Genomic DNA, 17,199 nt, shown 5'->3' on the forward strand with positions numbered 1-17,199 from the left:
AAACCAGAAAGTAACCGGCACGTCATACGTATCTCCACGTATACGAAGCGTACTGGTCTTGCTGACCTCGTTATAATTTTATAGCGGTATTTTTACTTATGCTCTATCGTTAATATTAATGTTTCTTCTGAAGGAAATTCGTATTATATTGTTGCACCTTTTGCCATGATTTGTTGAGCGCGCACGAACATGATTTTGCAGTTTAAGTCGGAATTAATTATAATATAAATGCTTAATCGCGCGGATATATTTTATGATATATCTATTTTATAATACATAAAATATAATAAAATAATAAAAAGACCAATTATGCAATAGTTTCTATAATATGTTGAATAATTTTTTTGTCTCTCGAATGATAGTGATTATCTAAAAAAAAGCATTGTGATAGTGTCAGGTGATTTGAAGTGCTACAACACGTCAAGATAATCCAGAATACTGCCACGGAAGGAAGGAAGGATGGATGTCTCACTCAATTGTAATTATCCTAAAGAAATCAATATAATTAACTAATGTACGAATCTAATGACGCACACGAAGCGCGCTATCTGTAATCTCTAGTAAGTTAAATTTTTTATTGAGTTAAAGTATTACGAGCAACTTGTTAGCAATATTTTAATATTTATGCAACTTTGATTACTTTTCTGTCTAATACCATTTTTTTTTTTTTTTTGTCAATCAGGAAAATCATGAAAATTCTCCCATCTTACCTAATTACACATCGTATAAACAGTAACCATTAGAAGCACGACTTTGATGTATTTAGTTCTACACATTGTGTACTCTGTCTAAAGTAAACGTAAGCGACACAATCGATGACCCGTTCACTGGAAAATCAGAAATGACAGGCGTGAAACGAGGGAAGTTAAATTGTTTGTTCCCACAATTAAAGTTACTGATATTTCGCGATTTTTACTTGAAAGGAAAAAGGAAATCATGTATTATTAATTCGTGCACGCGCTTACGAATTTTAACATACTAATTTAAATTGATCTCCCTTGCAAATTTCTTTGACGTTAATTTACATCTATCTTTCTTGTAAATGTTGGGAAAGAGAAAGGAGAGCGAAACGGTTTAAATTTATCTTTTCCGCTCACGTGAATTAGAACCTAAATACATATTAATACATCATCCTATGCATAGGATATCTCCGTGTGTCCTCTTCACAAAGCTTCCATGCACCGTCGTTTATCATTCCCAGGAGCTTAAGCCTGTCCGATCTTCCGACGAAGATACACGCTGGTAAACGGGGAAAAAGGAGGAAAACCGCCGAGCCGGCCGGCGTCGCAAACGTCAAACTGTTCGGATCAGTGAGCGTCGCGACGCCCGCGGCGTAGGTTGTATCGGCCTCTTATTCTTGCGACTCACCGATAGTACGTACCGGTTCTTTGAACAGGACACGGTCGTCGCAATTCAATCGGTGATCTGCGTATACTTACCGTTTAATGTTTCTTTTTGTTTTTTTTTTTTGGAACACGAAGATTCCGGGTGACTCCGGGCGACTATGGGGTGTCTGAGCGGTGGCTAAATGGGGGCCGATGGACATTTTCGTGTAACCTTGTCCCTAAGGAGGGAACCAAATGCCGGTCCAGTTTTCTGCAAGATGGAAACATCCGCTAGGTTTCGCCAGCTAAAAACTGTGAAGCTCAGCTGCGAGACAACGTACCGCCTCGACATCAGCTTCAAGCCGCCGCAACTGCTGCAGTGGGTACAGTAAATGTATAATTATTCATATATATCGGTCTCCTGCCTCTATTTCTTTTTGTTCCGTTTTCACACAAGAAAACGTGAGATTTAATTCTTCAGGGAGACAATAGGACTCCGCGACGCGCAATTTTAATAATCGGTAATTAGACGACGAATAATACTAGTCTTACTTGAAAATAATTAAATGTATGTTATACTGGACGCGTAATATTTCTGTTACAATTTAATATATCGATTCATACCGTTACATAATGAAAATTTAACTGTATTGACCAAACTTTAATATATTTAGAATCTGGATTCGTGCATCTAGAACAGTTCGTGGTAGATTGATTTAGAATAGAATCTGCGGTTTATTATAGTATCAAATTATTTGATTTTATCGATAATTTTATTAACGATACTAACAAATTTCTCTCCGCTCTTTTTTTTTTTTTAAATAAAAATGATAAACTATCGTGAAAGAGTCCCACCCGACTAATAGCGATTTATCCGAAATTTATACGATCATTTTCAGCGCGAAGATGCGGTAGAAGCTCGCAATAAATTTCAACGTCCGAGTCCTATGCTCTAGGGACGAGGATTACGGTTTCTCACTGTAGGCTCAGATATAGAATTGCTAATAATGTTAACTTAGCTGTAATACTAAAAATATACTCAGCTGCTGAATATACAAGTGAAAACGTTCACTTTCATGAATATTTAACGAGAAAAAAAAATTGTCAATCTACGTCAATTACTTTTATCTTATTGCAAGAAAAGTTACGTCGATATCATACTTCATATTAACCGAATTCGCAGGAGTGTCTGCCAATATGCCATAATAGAAATTCTACATTGCCAAACATTTTATTATTAATTTAACGAGTGATAATTTAATCCTAGTATTTTTATTGCGTTTGAGTTATTTAAAAAATAAAACAATAATATGAATGCTAGATTTAATTAAATATATAATTCTAAACGTTAGAACTATAAATGTTACATCAGAATTAATTCGAATTTATCATATTGCAATGTGGAAACTTTCTTTCTCTACAAATTGTAATTTTTACACGGAATAAACGGGATCAGTCTTGGACTCGTAAAATATATCAACAGCTTAAGGATTAAACCAGGAATCGGGAAAAGAGAAGAGTGTGTTTGAATCAAACAAGCATGTATGAGTAACGGCGCCAATCGGCGAGTAACCACCCCGGTTAAATCGACACGAGCGGATTGATTCACACGGCCAAGCAATTACGTATCGAAACTCATCGGAAAACGTTACGTTTTCCAATCCTTTCATGAAACGAGGGCATTACGTGTACGTGATCTCGGATTTGAGATAACTACCCCACGTGCGCGTAACTTTTAAACGAGCACAAACGAGTAATCGTGGAATAACAATCCTAGAATTTGCGATACGCGACGGGGGAGGGCGAGTTTTAAACGTAGTGCGTAGCGTGCCAGCTGTAATGATACCCCGAGCTTGCCAATTCGATGACGAGCGCAAAGAAGACATGTTATCGCCTTGAACTGCAAAAACCGTCCCGGCCGCGGGGGTCGATTGTGATTTTACACGGTGCACTCGTGCAGCGCACGTGCTACTTATAATTGGCTGATCGATGCAACGCGACTCGCTCTTAAGGGGTCAACGTGAACGATCAACTTGTTGTATGACATCGGGACCGTCTTATCGCGGAAGCGCTAAAGCATGATGGATGTATCTTTCGTACACCGTTCCGCGATCGCGCGCAACTTAATGAATGTGTGTCATGAATTCAATCGGTCTCATGTTTGAGATATCGCCCGAGTATTATTACCCTAACCGGAGGGTAACAGGAGCTTTTGATAAGCATCGCGTTGAGAACGATCGCACCGTAATTACGGTAGTAAATCGCAATTACGTACGCCATTCGGGAGATACGTAATCGCACATGAAATGATCCGCGTAACGAGAGATGTTTGCTGAGCAGAAATTAGAAACTGCGCTTCGTTTTGGATTACAATCGAATCTTTATTCAACCAACAAAAGACTCAAGGCTGAAAGTTTAAAACAATAATGTGGAAACGTAAAATCAATACGAGCTAAGAAGGGTAAGAAGAAATTTAGTATGTAACTTTCATTTCGATAATTGAGTCACGAAACCTCAAAGGGTGGATGTTATTGTTAATTAAACTTGAGCCGGTTCTTTTTCTTGTTTTAACTGTCATTGCGCCATTCCGCGATGATTTACGACGAGCAGGCGCGATTTGCACGTAATTTGCACACGTTGAACTCGAAATCGAATATGGAGATTACGAACAAATGCAATGTGCATAAATATTTTATCTACTCTCTACAGTCACGAAATCGGAAGTGTCTGCGTGATCTTCGAGAAGTCACGCAAAGGCTTGCGTGTCGCGCAGCAAGAACAGAAATGGAGCAGTTTCCTCTTGTCATTTTTCGGCGAGCGACGGAAAATCTCTTTCAGCGATAGAAAATTCGGCTTTCTTCCCATCGCTATCGCCAAAATCTCATGGAATTTTAAACAGCCGTGCGCATTATTAGTCTGAATCACGCGATCCACTCTTGCCGCATGGCCTGCTTTTCGATTTAAGTTACCGCAGACGGCACGATATAATTATCAACGAGTCCATTTTTCATTGAAAAAGAAACCTTCTGGGTCGTTTCTTAAAAGAACTTAATAATTAATTCGTCTCAATGGAAAACGCGTTATACATTCAATTAATTATTACGTACGTCTGCAAGTCCAAGCTCTTCGTACAAAACTTAGATAAAGCCGAACGGTGAAAGTTTTGTAATAAGCGTTGGAAAATTTGCCGTCCTTGTTTTCCGTATTAATATTCCTTATAGACGGAAGTATGGTAGGAGGACGCGAAATACAGACACATTGACAAGCTTATGATGTTATGAGTAGACGAGCGTTGCATTTTTTACGAACGATAATGCTATATCGATCGTGTGCGCCTTTAGATGCCAGTCCACGACTGCAATTCCGTTCTGCCTCATCTCTTATTTTAGCTGTAGCTCTTGCACATACATTTTTTATCTTGAAACCTGGCGATGTATCCCGTAAGACGCATCTCCGTCCGTTTAGATTCGCACGAGATGTCTTGTTTTTCGTGAAATTATTCTACCTTGTGTAAGTCGTATTTTTAAATTTCTTCAGTTTATCTCATTTCTTGTTTGGTAAAACGCAATCTGAAATCTCATTTTGTGTTTATGTGTTAGAACATTCTTTTATGTTGAATTTTCGCTCAATACTGTTTAGTCTGATTAATTTTCGTTTCTTTAACGTCATCAAATTAATCGAGTTAACAGCCTTATAAAAAATTTACAAAGTTAATGCATTTATGTACTATGATAATTATTAAGCAGTTTGTAAAATTCAGAGGCTCTGTTTTTGACTAAAACTTGTATAAATTATTTTTTACCTGGTATTATTTATTGCCTCAGACGTTATTTTTTATGTTTGTAGGATTTATTGTTGGTTTCTAGATAATGATCTCTAGTCACGTAATTGTTTACCTCCGACGATAAGCCTATGCCAGTTGATAGGGCACACGATCGCACGCACGAGGGTCATTTGCGCGAATTCTCGTCGTTGCCTTCGTGAAAACTCTAAAAATAAAGTCAGAGAGCGTGAGTTAAAGTGCGCCTCCATATCAGCTAAACTAGATCAGCGCGTTCTGAAGATCTATGGATCAAAAGATCAGTGTCTAAAAATATCGATTTTATGTTAGATCCAAATTCACAGTTTAAATTCAAGGATTCAGTAAAATGAAGATTAAACACCTGCATATATTACTGTAATAACGAACGTTTTCAGTCAGAATTAAGTAATGGTCCTTGAACTCTTTATCCAATAATTGTAAGCGCTTTTAGTTATTAACAGTAAGCCAAAGTAAGTGCGGGAAGGGTTTTCAAAGTATAATAAATACTAAAATAATTTTTCTATTACTGAGAATACAACTTACGTTATATTATTTATATTATATACTTTTCTTTAATTAAAGCGTTTTTTTTTATTCGGTGAAAATTATGACATTCAGCATTTTGATATTTACGTTATTCTTGCCAAGTTAGATCGGTATTTTTAATCGTTATATACTTTGCTGTAAATGCATTTTTACGACATGTTGACTTATAAGAATGCTGTCGGTATACATAATAATCGGCGATTCGTTTATCTTGACGTTATGCCAGGCATGGGAAAAATATTACCAAAGTATGAACACGTGGCAATGATTGTGCCACGCAAAACCATCTATTTTCGCTTCTAAAAAGAAGAGATCTACCTTGTTGTGAAGCGCACGTTCATCGAGGCTCGCGTCATTTCCGTTGTACTCGTTCGAACTTTAGTTAACTCTCTGTCGCTTTACAGACAGTCAATATGCCGAATAAGCAAATAATGTTCTTTTAAAAATAAATATTTAGCTTTGTCGAAAAGAAATAGGTCGTCAAAGAATGCTATCGTGAGGATGCGCAATAAAGCGAGCTTCTCTGCACTTCGTTGCAAAGACATGCATCGTATCTTTCTGTTTCATCACGCTAATCTTGAGCTATTATATTACCTTCTAAATTATTTAAATAAGTTATTACAGTAGTAACTTTATCAAATTCAGTGCATTACTTATTCTACGACATACAAATCGAATAAATATTTATGAAAATGAAGGAAATAGTGGAGATACTATTATTAAAAGACGATTGTTGAGAACTAGTGTGCATTTTTTGTAAAGTATACTTTTACAGATGTATTTCTTAAGAGAATATATTACCTCTTATAGAATAGATTGTTCAAAATTCCTGATATTTTTTCAGATCCTTGAGTATTGGAGGTAAATCGGTGGAAGCGGTTGAACGCGCGAGGAACGGTACAGCGTGCGCTTACAGTGCTTATCACAGCACCAAGGATATCCCAGCAAGTGCACGTGGTCATCGAGAAGATCTGCCGATCGCCATGAGAGTCCTCGGCTCCGGTTACCTGACCACCTGCCTACAGATCAAGTATTACCGGTTGGATGATCAGAGCCACTGCGAGTGGGGTGCCAGATTGCACTGCATCGAGCTCGATTGTTCGAGCGTTGAAGGACGTCTTGTTACGGTGGATCGGGAAACCTACAGAAAGCTCGGCATAGAATCTTAACGAAACGTCTCGGCAGCTTCACCGACCCCGGCTCATTACCAGTTTATTATACAGTGAGGAACTCGACGCCGTGCCGCACAATCGATACTTTACACACGCGATCGGCTGAATACTTTTACGCCCGTAAACGGTAAATACCGGTTGCACCGGGACTTCAAATGAGTTGAGACCAATTTAAAGTCTATACTTTTTCACCATAAAAACCCGACGTAAGCGTAAAGATAAAATCGATAACGAGCCTAATGTATTCTGATTAAAATTATTTTAATTACATATATTTTATTCATATATAGAGAGCAGAAGAAGCCTAAAAATGTTGCCTATTTAATTATGTAAATTTTAACCAAACAATTATCCTAATATTTAAGAATTAAATTAGATTTTGAGATAAACTTAATAAGCTTGTGTCAGATTATGCCGATTGAAAAGGTTTTATTAGAATGGGATTTTCAATTCAATACGCTAGATATAATGCGTAGAAACTTTGTGGAAGTATTAGCATAATGGACAAATAATTGAGATTGATTGTCGCCGAACGGCTAACAACATTGCTTTAATAAACGTTGATTAAGTTATTTAGAGAAGCCTTGTGCAACTGATTTTTTGAGGCTTCTTCTTTTTTGAAGACCAACGTTTACGTTAAAAAGATCACTGAAACGAAATTCAATATTATTTTCATATTTTTAAAAAAATTAAACAATTAAATATGATTACCGATTAAGACTTAATTGTCAGACGGATCAATTGCGAGGTGTTATACAGGTGTGAAAAAACGGGTTTTTTTTTCTATTTGAAAACATCGACAGAAGTCCTACTCATGTTAATGCGCGGTATCAGCTTTCGTGGAACTTTGCCAACGAAGTCAACAATGCACTTTCGCGCGTATTGTTAACACCATGCGTTCACTTCGGTGTTATTGCTCGTTTACGATAATTTTTCTGCCTCTTCTTCTATTAAAAAAAAATATTTTCGTATTTGCTAGCGAATGAAGGACTTTTGTATTAAGAATTTTTTTAAATATATGCGCTATCGCATGTAAATTTAATAATTGTAAAGGTAACCACAAACGATCACTAGGAACTCGAAGCACCTCGGCATTTGGAAACTTTGGCAATCATCGAAGTGACCAATTAACGTTTTTAAGCTTACTGCAATTGCGATAGCTGTTTCTACTTTCTCTACTTATTTAATTAATTTTATTGTATAAATGTATTGCATATACAGGGTGATTCTCGATTATATATAATAAAACATTTTTTTTTTTATTGAATCAAGCTTTGGAGATTGCAATGCACGAAATCTTTTACAACCTTTTTATTTCTTAATTTATTATATAATTAAGGATCACTTTAAAGTAAAAAAATAAAGATATATATAAATTATTTACATATAATAAATATAAAATTATACGTTACGTTTGTTGTATTGTTTTACATTTATAATCGTGGTGGTATGTAATGTAATAATGTATCCACAATATCTTTATTCCGCAACTTTTCAATTTGCATACGCATTCGCATCGCCAGTCTGTTTGAGCGCTTCAAATACATCGCTGAATGATGTACTGCGATCATAAAAGGAACTGGGCACCAAGTTTTTTTAATTACTTCACGAACTAATGATGTAATGTAACTCTCTATGAGTGACGTATCGTCCTCTTCCGGATAAAGATACTCTTTTAGCGGCAATGTCAACTTTTCCAGTGGTAATCTAAGATAACGTAATGCACCCGCGTGTTCCGACCACAGCAATTTTCGATAATGCGGATCGTGCCGCTGTGCCACTGGGACTAGCAATATCATGGCAAAATTATCGTCACCGTACGAGCTTGAACAGAAGTGCTCGCATAATGCCGTGAACAGATCAGTGAAGGAACTCAATCCTGGTAGTTCCGCTCGGAAGTTCAACTGCGCGTGATAATTCTTAAGTAAATTCGACAGAATATTCAGTAACAGTACAGATACATCGCTGTCTAGGTAGACAGTATCGCAGAGATACACTAATATCAATCTGCTGAATCTCAAAGTGGGTGATAGCTTCTCCATGAGATCGGGCAAAACCAATGCCAAGCTCAGTACTGTTAGAACACTATCCTTATCCTCCGATTGCAGTCTGATATCATTTTTGCATTTTGTGTATATATGAATCAACGGTAAAAACAGCCAATCTTTCGGCATTGCAGCTTGATTCCAATCCCCGTTCGATGTGATGTATCTCTCATACAGCGACGCTGCGTCGGAGTTCAGCCCCATCTTAACTTGATTTACCGTGGACGTCAGATTTAATTTGTCTAGTTCGTTAGTGATTATTTGTAAATTCACTCTTTCATTCGATAACGCAATTTGAAGGAGCTTTCTCACATTATTTGTGGCGTCCGCGGGTAACGTCGAGATAAGTTTGATGGTAATTTTCCATACAATTTGCGCTATCTGATTACTAATTGTATCTCCAAGAAGGGACGTTGCATTTACCACCGCTGTCAATAGGTATAGTTCTGTTCTGCTATACCACGATCTTTCTAAATTCCAATCACTTGTTTCTAAGTCTCGCATGTATTTGTAAATAGACGGGTGCTCGAGTATTGCGCGAATTTCTATTACGCGAGAGTTATTGTAAAACGTATTCAATACCGCCGCCAAGAACGGTATGCATGAATTTACCGCCACGATCGGCTGCAATTCTCCATTCTCTGTAAGAACGTCCAAGTTTGGAAGACAGATTGGTTCGCGATCTGCTGCCTTGCAGTCACTCAGTAAATTTGAACTAGAACTATAAAAAAAAAAGATAAATACTATAAGTTTTCATTTTTATATATACATTTAAAATATAGCCAAAACATGTTCTTACCGGAGAGTTGAAAAAACATGTGGGTTAGATAGCCAAGTTGTTTTAAATGCAGATGGTTCATTAGCGGCAGATAAACTTTTCGCAATTAATTTCATAACACTCCACTGAAATTTACAATATTCCATAAAGATTTCCGATTAATAAATATATAATAAATATAATTTTAACATTTTTTAACATTATGTTTTAAAATAATAATTGCTCTTACTGTTACATTAGATACTGTCGAAAATTGTGTACTCCATTTTGCTAGTAACGTGGATATGTTCGATTTTAATATGTTTTCATGACTCGCAACGGCAATCAATGCCGCAGCGTGCTCGCACGCTAACTCAGATGTATTTTGAATATCATGATTACTTAATAGCAACTGTAATTGCGATATAAGAGTCAATTGGGCACCAGTGACACTGTCCAATCCTATTTCATAATACAGCAGCAATCGCCAAAGCCGTAAACTCTCTATGCTGAGATTTATGTCCTTGTTCCTGCTCAAGTATTATATGTTCGTTTAATAAATAAAATGTATGTAAAATTACATATAATAAAGTTTACCCTGTTTCGCAGCTAATGTACGTTAAGATGGCTTGAATAATTTTAAAGTTGTTTAATTTTTGTGCAACGGGTTTTTTGCCATACGTAACAAGAATGCGACACAACTTAATCGCCATAACTACAGGAATCCCGTAAACATTATTTATCACGTCCTGCATCGCTGCAAAAAATTATTTTATTAGTCAAAATATAATTATGCAACAAATAAATCTAAAAATTATTTAAGCTTATTCGAATATAATAATAAATAATTTTAGGTTTAAATTTACCTAATTTGTCTATAGACAGTGGTATAAAGTTTTGAATAATGGTGTCTAACAAATACGGAGTGGACGAGATATTCAATGCCGTTATGTGCGAATGTCTCGCGAGGCGGATGAGTATCTCCAAAGCACACGTTACTCCAACAGGTGGTGGATGCATCTCATTTAAAATGTATCTATAAGCAGTTACATTTAAATCAGTTTTATATACTTAAAAAAATAATAACGGCAAGATATAAAGCTGTACCTAATTCTTAATAAAAAATCCGATCTCAGTAATGCTGCTACAGTGTCTAATTGTGCCAATTCATGATCTTTTAGACTACTTGTATCCTTGTCTTCAAGTTGAGGTGTCAAAGTAGGTTCTGTGTATTTATCGAACCCATGTAATCTATCTAAGCACACTTCGTCCGCTTCGCTAACTAAAAAAGCTCTAAGTGCTTGTAAAGCTGCCGTAACCACGGCTACTGATGAGTCATCCAATGAAAATCTCAATAATAATAAAATATTTTTTTGACTAAGCGCGACAAGTGGTGCTGGATGTAGGGCCTTGTCGTACCAGCCCTTGCGCGTTTTCTCCATAATATTAGCTAGGGTAGTAAGAGCTGTACATCGTTGCTGTTGAGTGGACGATCTACTCAATTGCAGCAACTCTTGAAGGGAGTATCCCGGACGTTCAGGTTCTTCTCCGTGATGATAGAGACCTTTGTCTACAGTTAAGCTGTCATCTTTGTATGGTAGTAAAAGACCTAAAAAAATTAATAATAAAAATTAAATAAAATAAAAATATTAAAGAATACAAAATGAATTAATATGTAATTTACCGTTAAAATCGAATCGTGCATTGTATTCTTCAGTCGGTGTGAGCTCATCTTTTTTCTTTTTTGGCAAATCTTCCATCCATTTCATTTTTTCTGGTTCGAGAGCATTCATATGCAACCATCCTTTCTGTTTGCCTTTCTCAAATATTTCTTTGGATGATTCTGGTATGTTCAAATTGTCATCTTCGTAATTCATTTTTATATTAGTATTATTTGAAGGAAATTTTATCTTATTAGCAGTGCCCATTTTATCATTTTCACACTCCATTTCTGAATCAGGGTCGTTTAATAAAAGTTTTATTTTCTTATCACTAATTGCCTCTGTATCCATTGATGTAATATTGCTTGAAATTGAAATACTACATTGTTCATTATCTTGTTCAATTGATCTTTTCCCAATTTTCTTTTTATTCTTTAAAAATTGTATTAATTTCGGATCAAGAGTTTCTTCAAGTTTTTGCTTTTCTTCTAATATCTCTGTTTCACTCATATGTGCCAGTTTTTCTAAATTTTCCTTATGAATTTCAACAATTAGTTGATCCTCCATCTTTGTCATTTTCTTATCATTACAAAAGGAAGATTTATTTCTTTCATTTGTCATTAAATTATCTCCTATAGATTTTTGTTTCGAAACTTTCTGCCAGAATAAACTCTGCTTACCCTCATTCTTCTAAAAAAAAAAAAAAAACATATTAGTATAAAAAAAAAAAAAAAACTTATTTCATTCTAACATACTTCTTGTGTAAGTGACACATCATCAGATCCAAAAACTTTGGGGAATCCTAATTTGACTGCTCTGGGATCATAGTTATTAAATTCATAGCTTTTGATGTCAAATTTTCTTTCCATGATATTGCCAAGTATTATATTTGATGATGCAATGGGTATATTCTGTACCATGTCCTCCAACTTTCCTTCTGTCGTTTTTCGAATATTGTCCTTGATAGCTGGATTAATTATCTCTCCACTACCTTGTGAGGTGGAAACTACATCTTGCTCAGCTTTAGCTTGCCTCAATCTCGAAAACTGTGATTTTGCCCTGTTTGTACCTTGTTCTTTGGTGAAGTTCTTTTGACTTATTACTTTCGCAGACGGTTGTTGCTGGGCTTTTAGGAACTCCTCTTGTTGGCGCAAAATTTCTTCCTCGTCATCATTTACTTTAGGTCTTTTTAACACAGCTTTATTATCCATCTTTCAGGTTATATTAACTTCTACGTTATTTTTAATATTTTATATATTTTATATTGTAACAAAGAAGGACCTGTAAAATAAAACTTTATTATTACAATTTACAAGTAATATCGTAGTATAACTGTGACAATTTGAAAAAGAGAGAGAATATTATTAAAATTGTAAATGTCAAAATTACGTTTAAATTAAAGACGTAAATAATATTTAAACCTATTAACAAAAGAAAATGCAAAACTTACGGAATTTTTAAAAAATTAATAGATGTATTATATTTAAAAGTTTATGACAACGTCAAGTAACAAATGTATGTATTACTAATAAATAGTGCACATCGATCTTTCTAACCCTCTCAATGTACTTGCAGCGACGGAAGCGCCAGGAGCGTTTGGTAGACGGATATTTTCCGAATTATCAAAATCGATGGTGCTATATATATGTTCTTTATGAGATATATCATGTCATCGATGTCATCCATGGATTTGTTTAGAACTACCAAAATCGATGTCACTAAATTAGATTAATAACGACAAAATAGAATAAAAATTAAATTAAATAAAGCAAAATAAAAATAGAAATTATTATTTGTACTTAATTTAAATATAATTGCGAATATAAATTTGTAATAATTTAAACTGAGTTATATTTTATATATCAAAGTCTAACTTTAAGATTCTTATTTCAGGTATTTTTATAAATAAATTTGCTCATGTAGGTATTGTTTTTATTGGTTTAGGCTGGGAAAAATTAACTTTGTCGATTTAGCTTACAAATTATTTATTTTCTAGGCACAACGCTGGAGAACACGACGCGCGCCGATCATTATAGGAATCTCGGTACAGCGGATTAGAAAAAATAATGTAAAATATAAATCATTCAATGATTATTCAGAGGTATATTACTGAGTTCTCGACTATTATAGTGAAAATAAATATAGTCCTTTGATCTTTTTTGTCTTTTTTACGTAATATAACTCGTGTATGTATATAATGTTTTTAATTTTGCATGAATAATGTATATAACTTATAAAATAACAATTTCACGTCGGCGCTTCGAAGTTGTATGAACTAAGAGACAATTTTGCGAAGATTTATTCTCGCAAAACAGAATATAAGATGAACAAATTTCCTTCCGAAAAAATTCTCTTCAGAAACACTAAATAAACCCTCCGACCGAACGTTCCTTTTACTTGGAAAAATACGATCTCGTATATATACACATATATCAGATTTATTGTGATTGTGTTCTCGTTCTCGCTCTTACAATTATGTACATCTTACTACGCACTCACGTATTCGAAGCAAAGCTGTAATCTCCTCATTTTTCGCGACGGAAATATTGTTAGAGAAAAAGCCAAAGAGTCTATAATACGATAATTTCAGTCATTGTACCTCTAGATGAAATATAATTGTATAACGTAGGTACTGAACAGTGAGATATCGTTTTTTTTAGAATACGTGACAAAACTTTACTCTTTAGGTTTAGTTTATTGTAATAATCTTAAATAATTAAAGCCAAAAATACACGAAGATACCCGACAGTTTTTAAGTCTCGTTTTTCTTTTTATACCAATTAATAAATTGAGATTCGCTTGAGATAGTCTACAGAACGTATTACTTTTTTTTTTCTTTTCGAATAAAACGATCGATAAGATAGCACTTATTTACAGTCACATGTATTTACACTAATTACAAACATCGTAACGCATAGTAATTTGCTTTAGAGAAAAACAAAGGAAAATTACGTTATCTGCGTGACGACTTCTGATGGAGCTCATTCGCAGTCTCGTACTTGTTTCATGAAAATGCTCAGTCAAGAGGAACAAGCTCAATAATCGTCGGCATTATGTTACTTTGGCGCGATGTGAGTTTTCGTCGAATTAGATTCCACGAAAGAGAAAGGGAAGAGAAAAACGACAAGCGTTTCTCGTTCCGCACGCGAGATTTCTGTTCTGCCTCTCGTCGCAGTATTTTTTTTCCTTAAGGAAATAGATATAAAAATCTCGCACTACAATTATGTATAAATCGACTTCTACGGCTTGCGTATCAATTATACAATTGAGTCAGCGTTTTTTAGCTTGTCTCCATGGTCACTCAGGCAGCTTCTTGTAAACATACACGCACATTTTTGTCACATAAACGCATGCACGCGAGGAGACAGAAAGAGACAATTATATATATAAGGCACAGAATACACATTATTATATTAGATATATTTATTACAATTATATTATTTCGAAATGCAAATGTGTCCTGAAAGAATTATGTGAAACCTGTCTGTTCCTAAGACAATTGCAAGAGTAAGAAGTTGAATTAAATAATGTATATTCTAAAGTGTAATTTGAAATAAGATATAATTGTAATAGATATTCACATACATACATATACGAGTGATAAATATATACACACACGCGGTTGCACAGCCCCGATAAATTAAGAAAGTAGGCGAGGAGGTAAAAGGAACTTATACGATGTAAGTCGAGCTCCATAATTTACAGAAAATGTTATTGGCGTATAGACTGAATGCGTTACATCTTTATAGTGTATATATTTATACACATATTAATTTTCTGAGAGTATTAATTAACTTTTCAATATAACCTTCCGTTTTAAATAAAAGCTAGATCAATATAAACAAAAAAAAAAATATATATATATATATCTTCTCTTTTCTCGAATAATAAATTAACTTCCATGAAAATTTGATTAATATTTTTGCATATAAATTATACCACGAATTATATTTTCTCTTAAAAAGTTAATTAATATTCTTAACAATCATTATTTATTATATATACGAAAAAATTAATATTCAGTTTCAAGAATGCCTGTTACAGTGGACGAAGCACGATTACAGGAATATTAATTACTTTGTGCCCTAATATTATCACAAAAAAATGAGTCAGCATCTTGTTCCGATTAGAATCACTCTAACTAATCATTGTCAACATATTAACATACTGACTCGACTATTCTTATTCAAGTCTCAATAATTACGAAAGAACGTATGTACATTCGCTGGTCATATTACTCGGAGTGACAATAGAAAAGTATATGATTTATGGGTTTGCATTCAAGCATTCAGTATATATATATATATACTGAATTGTTCACAATCCGATCCGATCGCATTGCGCTATTCTGTTTCCGCCGTTTACGAAAACACGATTATCTGTCACGATCGAAATGAGATACTCAAACGGAGTCCGAAAGTATGACGTTATGCCAACGCAAAGACAAATAATTGATGAGTCATCGATCGGAGCGACTCTTGTTGGAAGGAGTCCTAAAACATTTATATCAAATATCCCTCACTCTTGGACAATGATTTTTTTTTTCCTTTATTCATGAATAATTTTGCTTGCTAAGTTCGTGTTTCGATGTTCTATAGTAATTGCCGGTGAAGTAGTTCGGATTGCGAACTTTTAATGCGTTGGCTTATTTAAATGCAATTATATTTAACTTAACCCAAGTCCATCATTCAATGTAGACTAGCATATTATTCAAAATATAACATGACTTAAATTGTTATATATATAAAAAAAAAAATCTTTTATTTAAGATACTTAGATCTTATTTAAATATATAGTTTAAATATTTATATAAAAAAAAATTGAATAATAGCTTTCACTTGCAAAAATTTATCTGTAACTAAATAACTGAATCATAATGATGATTACAATTTAGAAGGAAGTCGTGTCGGAACTGGCCACATTCATTCGTAAATTTTCACCGAAAGTGTAATGATTTTGTAGACATATTGATATATATCAGGCACCGTTTCGTTATGTACAAACGTACTTGCTAGCGAGGGATTTATCCAAGTGAAAAATACATGATACGACTCCTTTACGCATTAGACATTTTTTTTATGAAAGCTAAAGAATTACCACTGAGAGAATATTTGAGCGTCGCGACGTACATTACTTCTTTCGTGCCAATCTTTATTTCTTTACGTTGCCTCGACATTTCCGTAAGACACTAGAACCGATGCTGTTAACAATAAGAGTGATGGCAACGATGATCGATGAACTGGCATGCTTATCAAACGCAAGCACGTCGCGTGAAACAATGTTACCTTAAACTCACCGAATACTTACGCGATAATTCGTTTTTTTTTGGTTTTTTTTTTGTTCGGCACCGTTGAGTTGGCATAATTCGAGAAAAGGAAATTATTCTTTATAAATCGCAGAGAATTTTTTTCGAATTCCACTCGCGAGAGGATTGCACGGAGCGCACGTGAACACGATCACGAGTCCCCAGAGCAAATTTTAGCATTAACTTACTTTGAATCCGAGTGGTTTGTTGCTGCAGGATAAAACTCGATGACGAGGACAACGACGAGGAAGATTGCGGATAATTCCATCGTGATACAGATGAGCATCTGTAAAGCACGCGTCGTCGTGCCCGTGACTCCACGGGCTACACAGCGCAACCTTTCCTCGTGCCATACAGCACCTTCAGTTCCGGCATAATAATCTTTTTGATAAGTGCATTCGTTTTAGCAGTAAGCATGTCGCGATGCGGATCCTTTTTGAAGATTTTAATACCAGGACGATGCACCAAAAAGGCATTGTCCAGAATGAGAAAGTCATAATCAAGAACGCACAATGCATATCCCTGCAAACATTCGAAAATTACACAAATGCTATACGTTATATTTACAATCTATTAATATTTTCAG

The 17,199-nt window shown here is 34.9% G+C and overlaps 3 protein-coding genes across 4 annotated transcripts in view; 1 reads left to right on the forward strand and 2 right to left on the reverse strand.

The window, feature by feature from the left end:
- Nucleotides 1–423: 423 nt before the first annotated feature.
- On the forward strand, nucleotides 424–7,639 carry LOC139113243 (CB1 cannabinoid receptor-interacting protein 1). Of its 2 annotated transcripts, XM_070674232.1 has the most exons (3): nucleotides 424–1,373; nucleotides 1,482–1,704; nucleotides 6,518–7,639. In XM_070674232.1, exons 2-3 carry the CDS (start codon nucleotides 1,529–1,531, stop codon nucleotides 6,840–6,842), a joined length of 501 nt encoding a protein of 166 aa, XP_070530333.1. In that variant the 5' UTR covers nucleotides 424–1,373; nucleotides 1,482–1,528; the 3' UTR covers nucleotides 6,843–7,639. The 2 variants fall into 2 exon arrangements, with proteins under 2 accessions (XP_070530333.1, XP_070530332.1); XM_070674231.1 differs by having other exon boundaries at nucleotides 424–1,704.
- A 502-nt stretch (nucleotides 7,640–8,141) lies between these two features.
- LOC139113236 (RNA polymerase II-associated protein 1) lies at nucleotides 8,142–12,915 on the reverse strand. The gene is made up of 9 exons (XM_070674222.1): nucleotides 12,759–12,915; nucleotides 12,064–12,589; nucleotides 11,332–11,998; nucleotides 10,755–11,256; nucleotides 10,514–10,683; nucleotides 10,245–10,404; nucleotides 9,898–10,177; nucleotides 9,690–9,793; nucleotides 8,142–9,611 (listed from the first exon to the last, which is right to left on the reverse strand). Exons 2-9 carry the CDS (start codon nucleotides 12,517–12,519, stop codon nucleotides 8,279–8,281), a joined length of 3,672 nt encoding a protein of 1,223 aa, XP_070530323.1. The 5' UTR covers nucleotides 12,520–12,589; nucleotides 12,759–12,915; the 3' UTR covers nucleotides 8,142–8,278.
- Nucleotides 12,916–13,268: 353 nt separating this feature from the next.
- Nucleotides 13,269–17,199, reverse strand: part of LOC139113190 (beta-1,4-glucuronyltransferase 1) — a 29,064-nt gene continuing 25,133 nt past the window's right edge. The window contains exon 6 of the mRNA XM_070674149.1: nucleotides 13,269–17,135. Coding sequence (XP_070530250.1) covers nucleotides 16,938–17,135 — 198 coding nt within the window. The 3' untranslated portion in view covers nucleotides 13,269–16,937. The remainder of the gene's footprint in view (nucleotides 17,136–17,199) is intronic.

This window comes from Cardiocondyla obscurior, linkage group LG02 (genome assembly GCF_019399895.1).
Source record: "Cardiocondyla obscurior isolate alpha-2009 linkage group LG02, Cobs3.1, whole genome shotgun sequence".
Lineage (NCBI taxonomy): Eukaryota > Metazoa > Arthropoda > Insecta > Hymenoptera > Formicidae > Cardiocondyla > Cardiocondyla obscurior.

Excerpts from the sequence above, each read along its gene's own strand:
- LOC139113243 (XM_070674231.1), top strand. The coding sequence starts at position 1,529 with ATGGGGGCCGATGGACATTTTCGTGTAACCTTGTCCCTAAGGAGGGAA. Across the intron at positions 1,705-6,517 it reads AAGCCGCCGCAACTGCTGCA|ATCCTTGAGTATTGGAGGTA; the intron begins GTGGGTACAGTA and ends ATATTTTTTCAG.
- LOC139113236 (XM_070674222.1), bottom strand. The coding sequence starts at position 12,519 with ATGGATAATAAAGCTGTGTTAAAAAGACCTAAAGTAAATGATGACGAG. Across the intron at positions 10,405-10,513 it reads ACTGTCTATAGACAAATTAG|CGATGCAGGACGTGATAAAT; the intron begins GTAAATTTAAAC and ends AATTTTTTGCAG. Across the intron at positions 9,612-9,689 it reads CATGTTTTTTCAACTCTCCG|TTCTAGTTCAAATTTACTGA; the intron begins GTAAGAACATGT and ends TTTTTTTTATAG.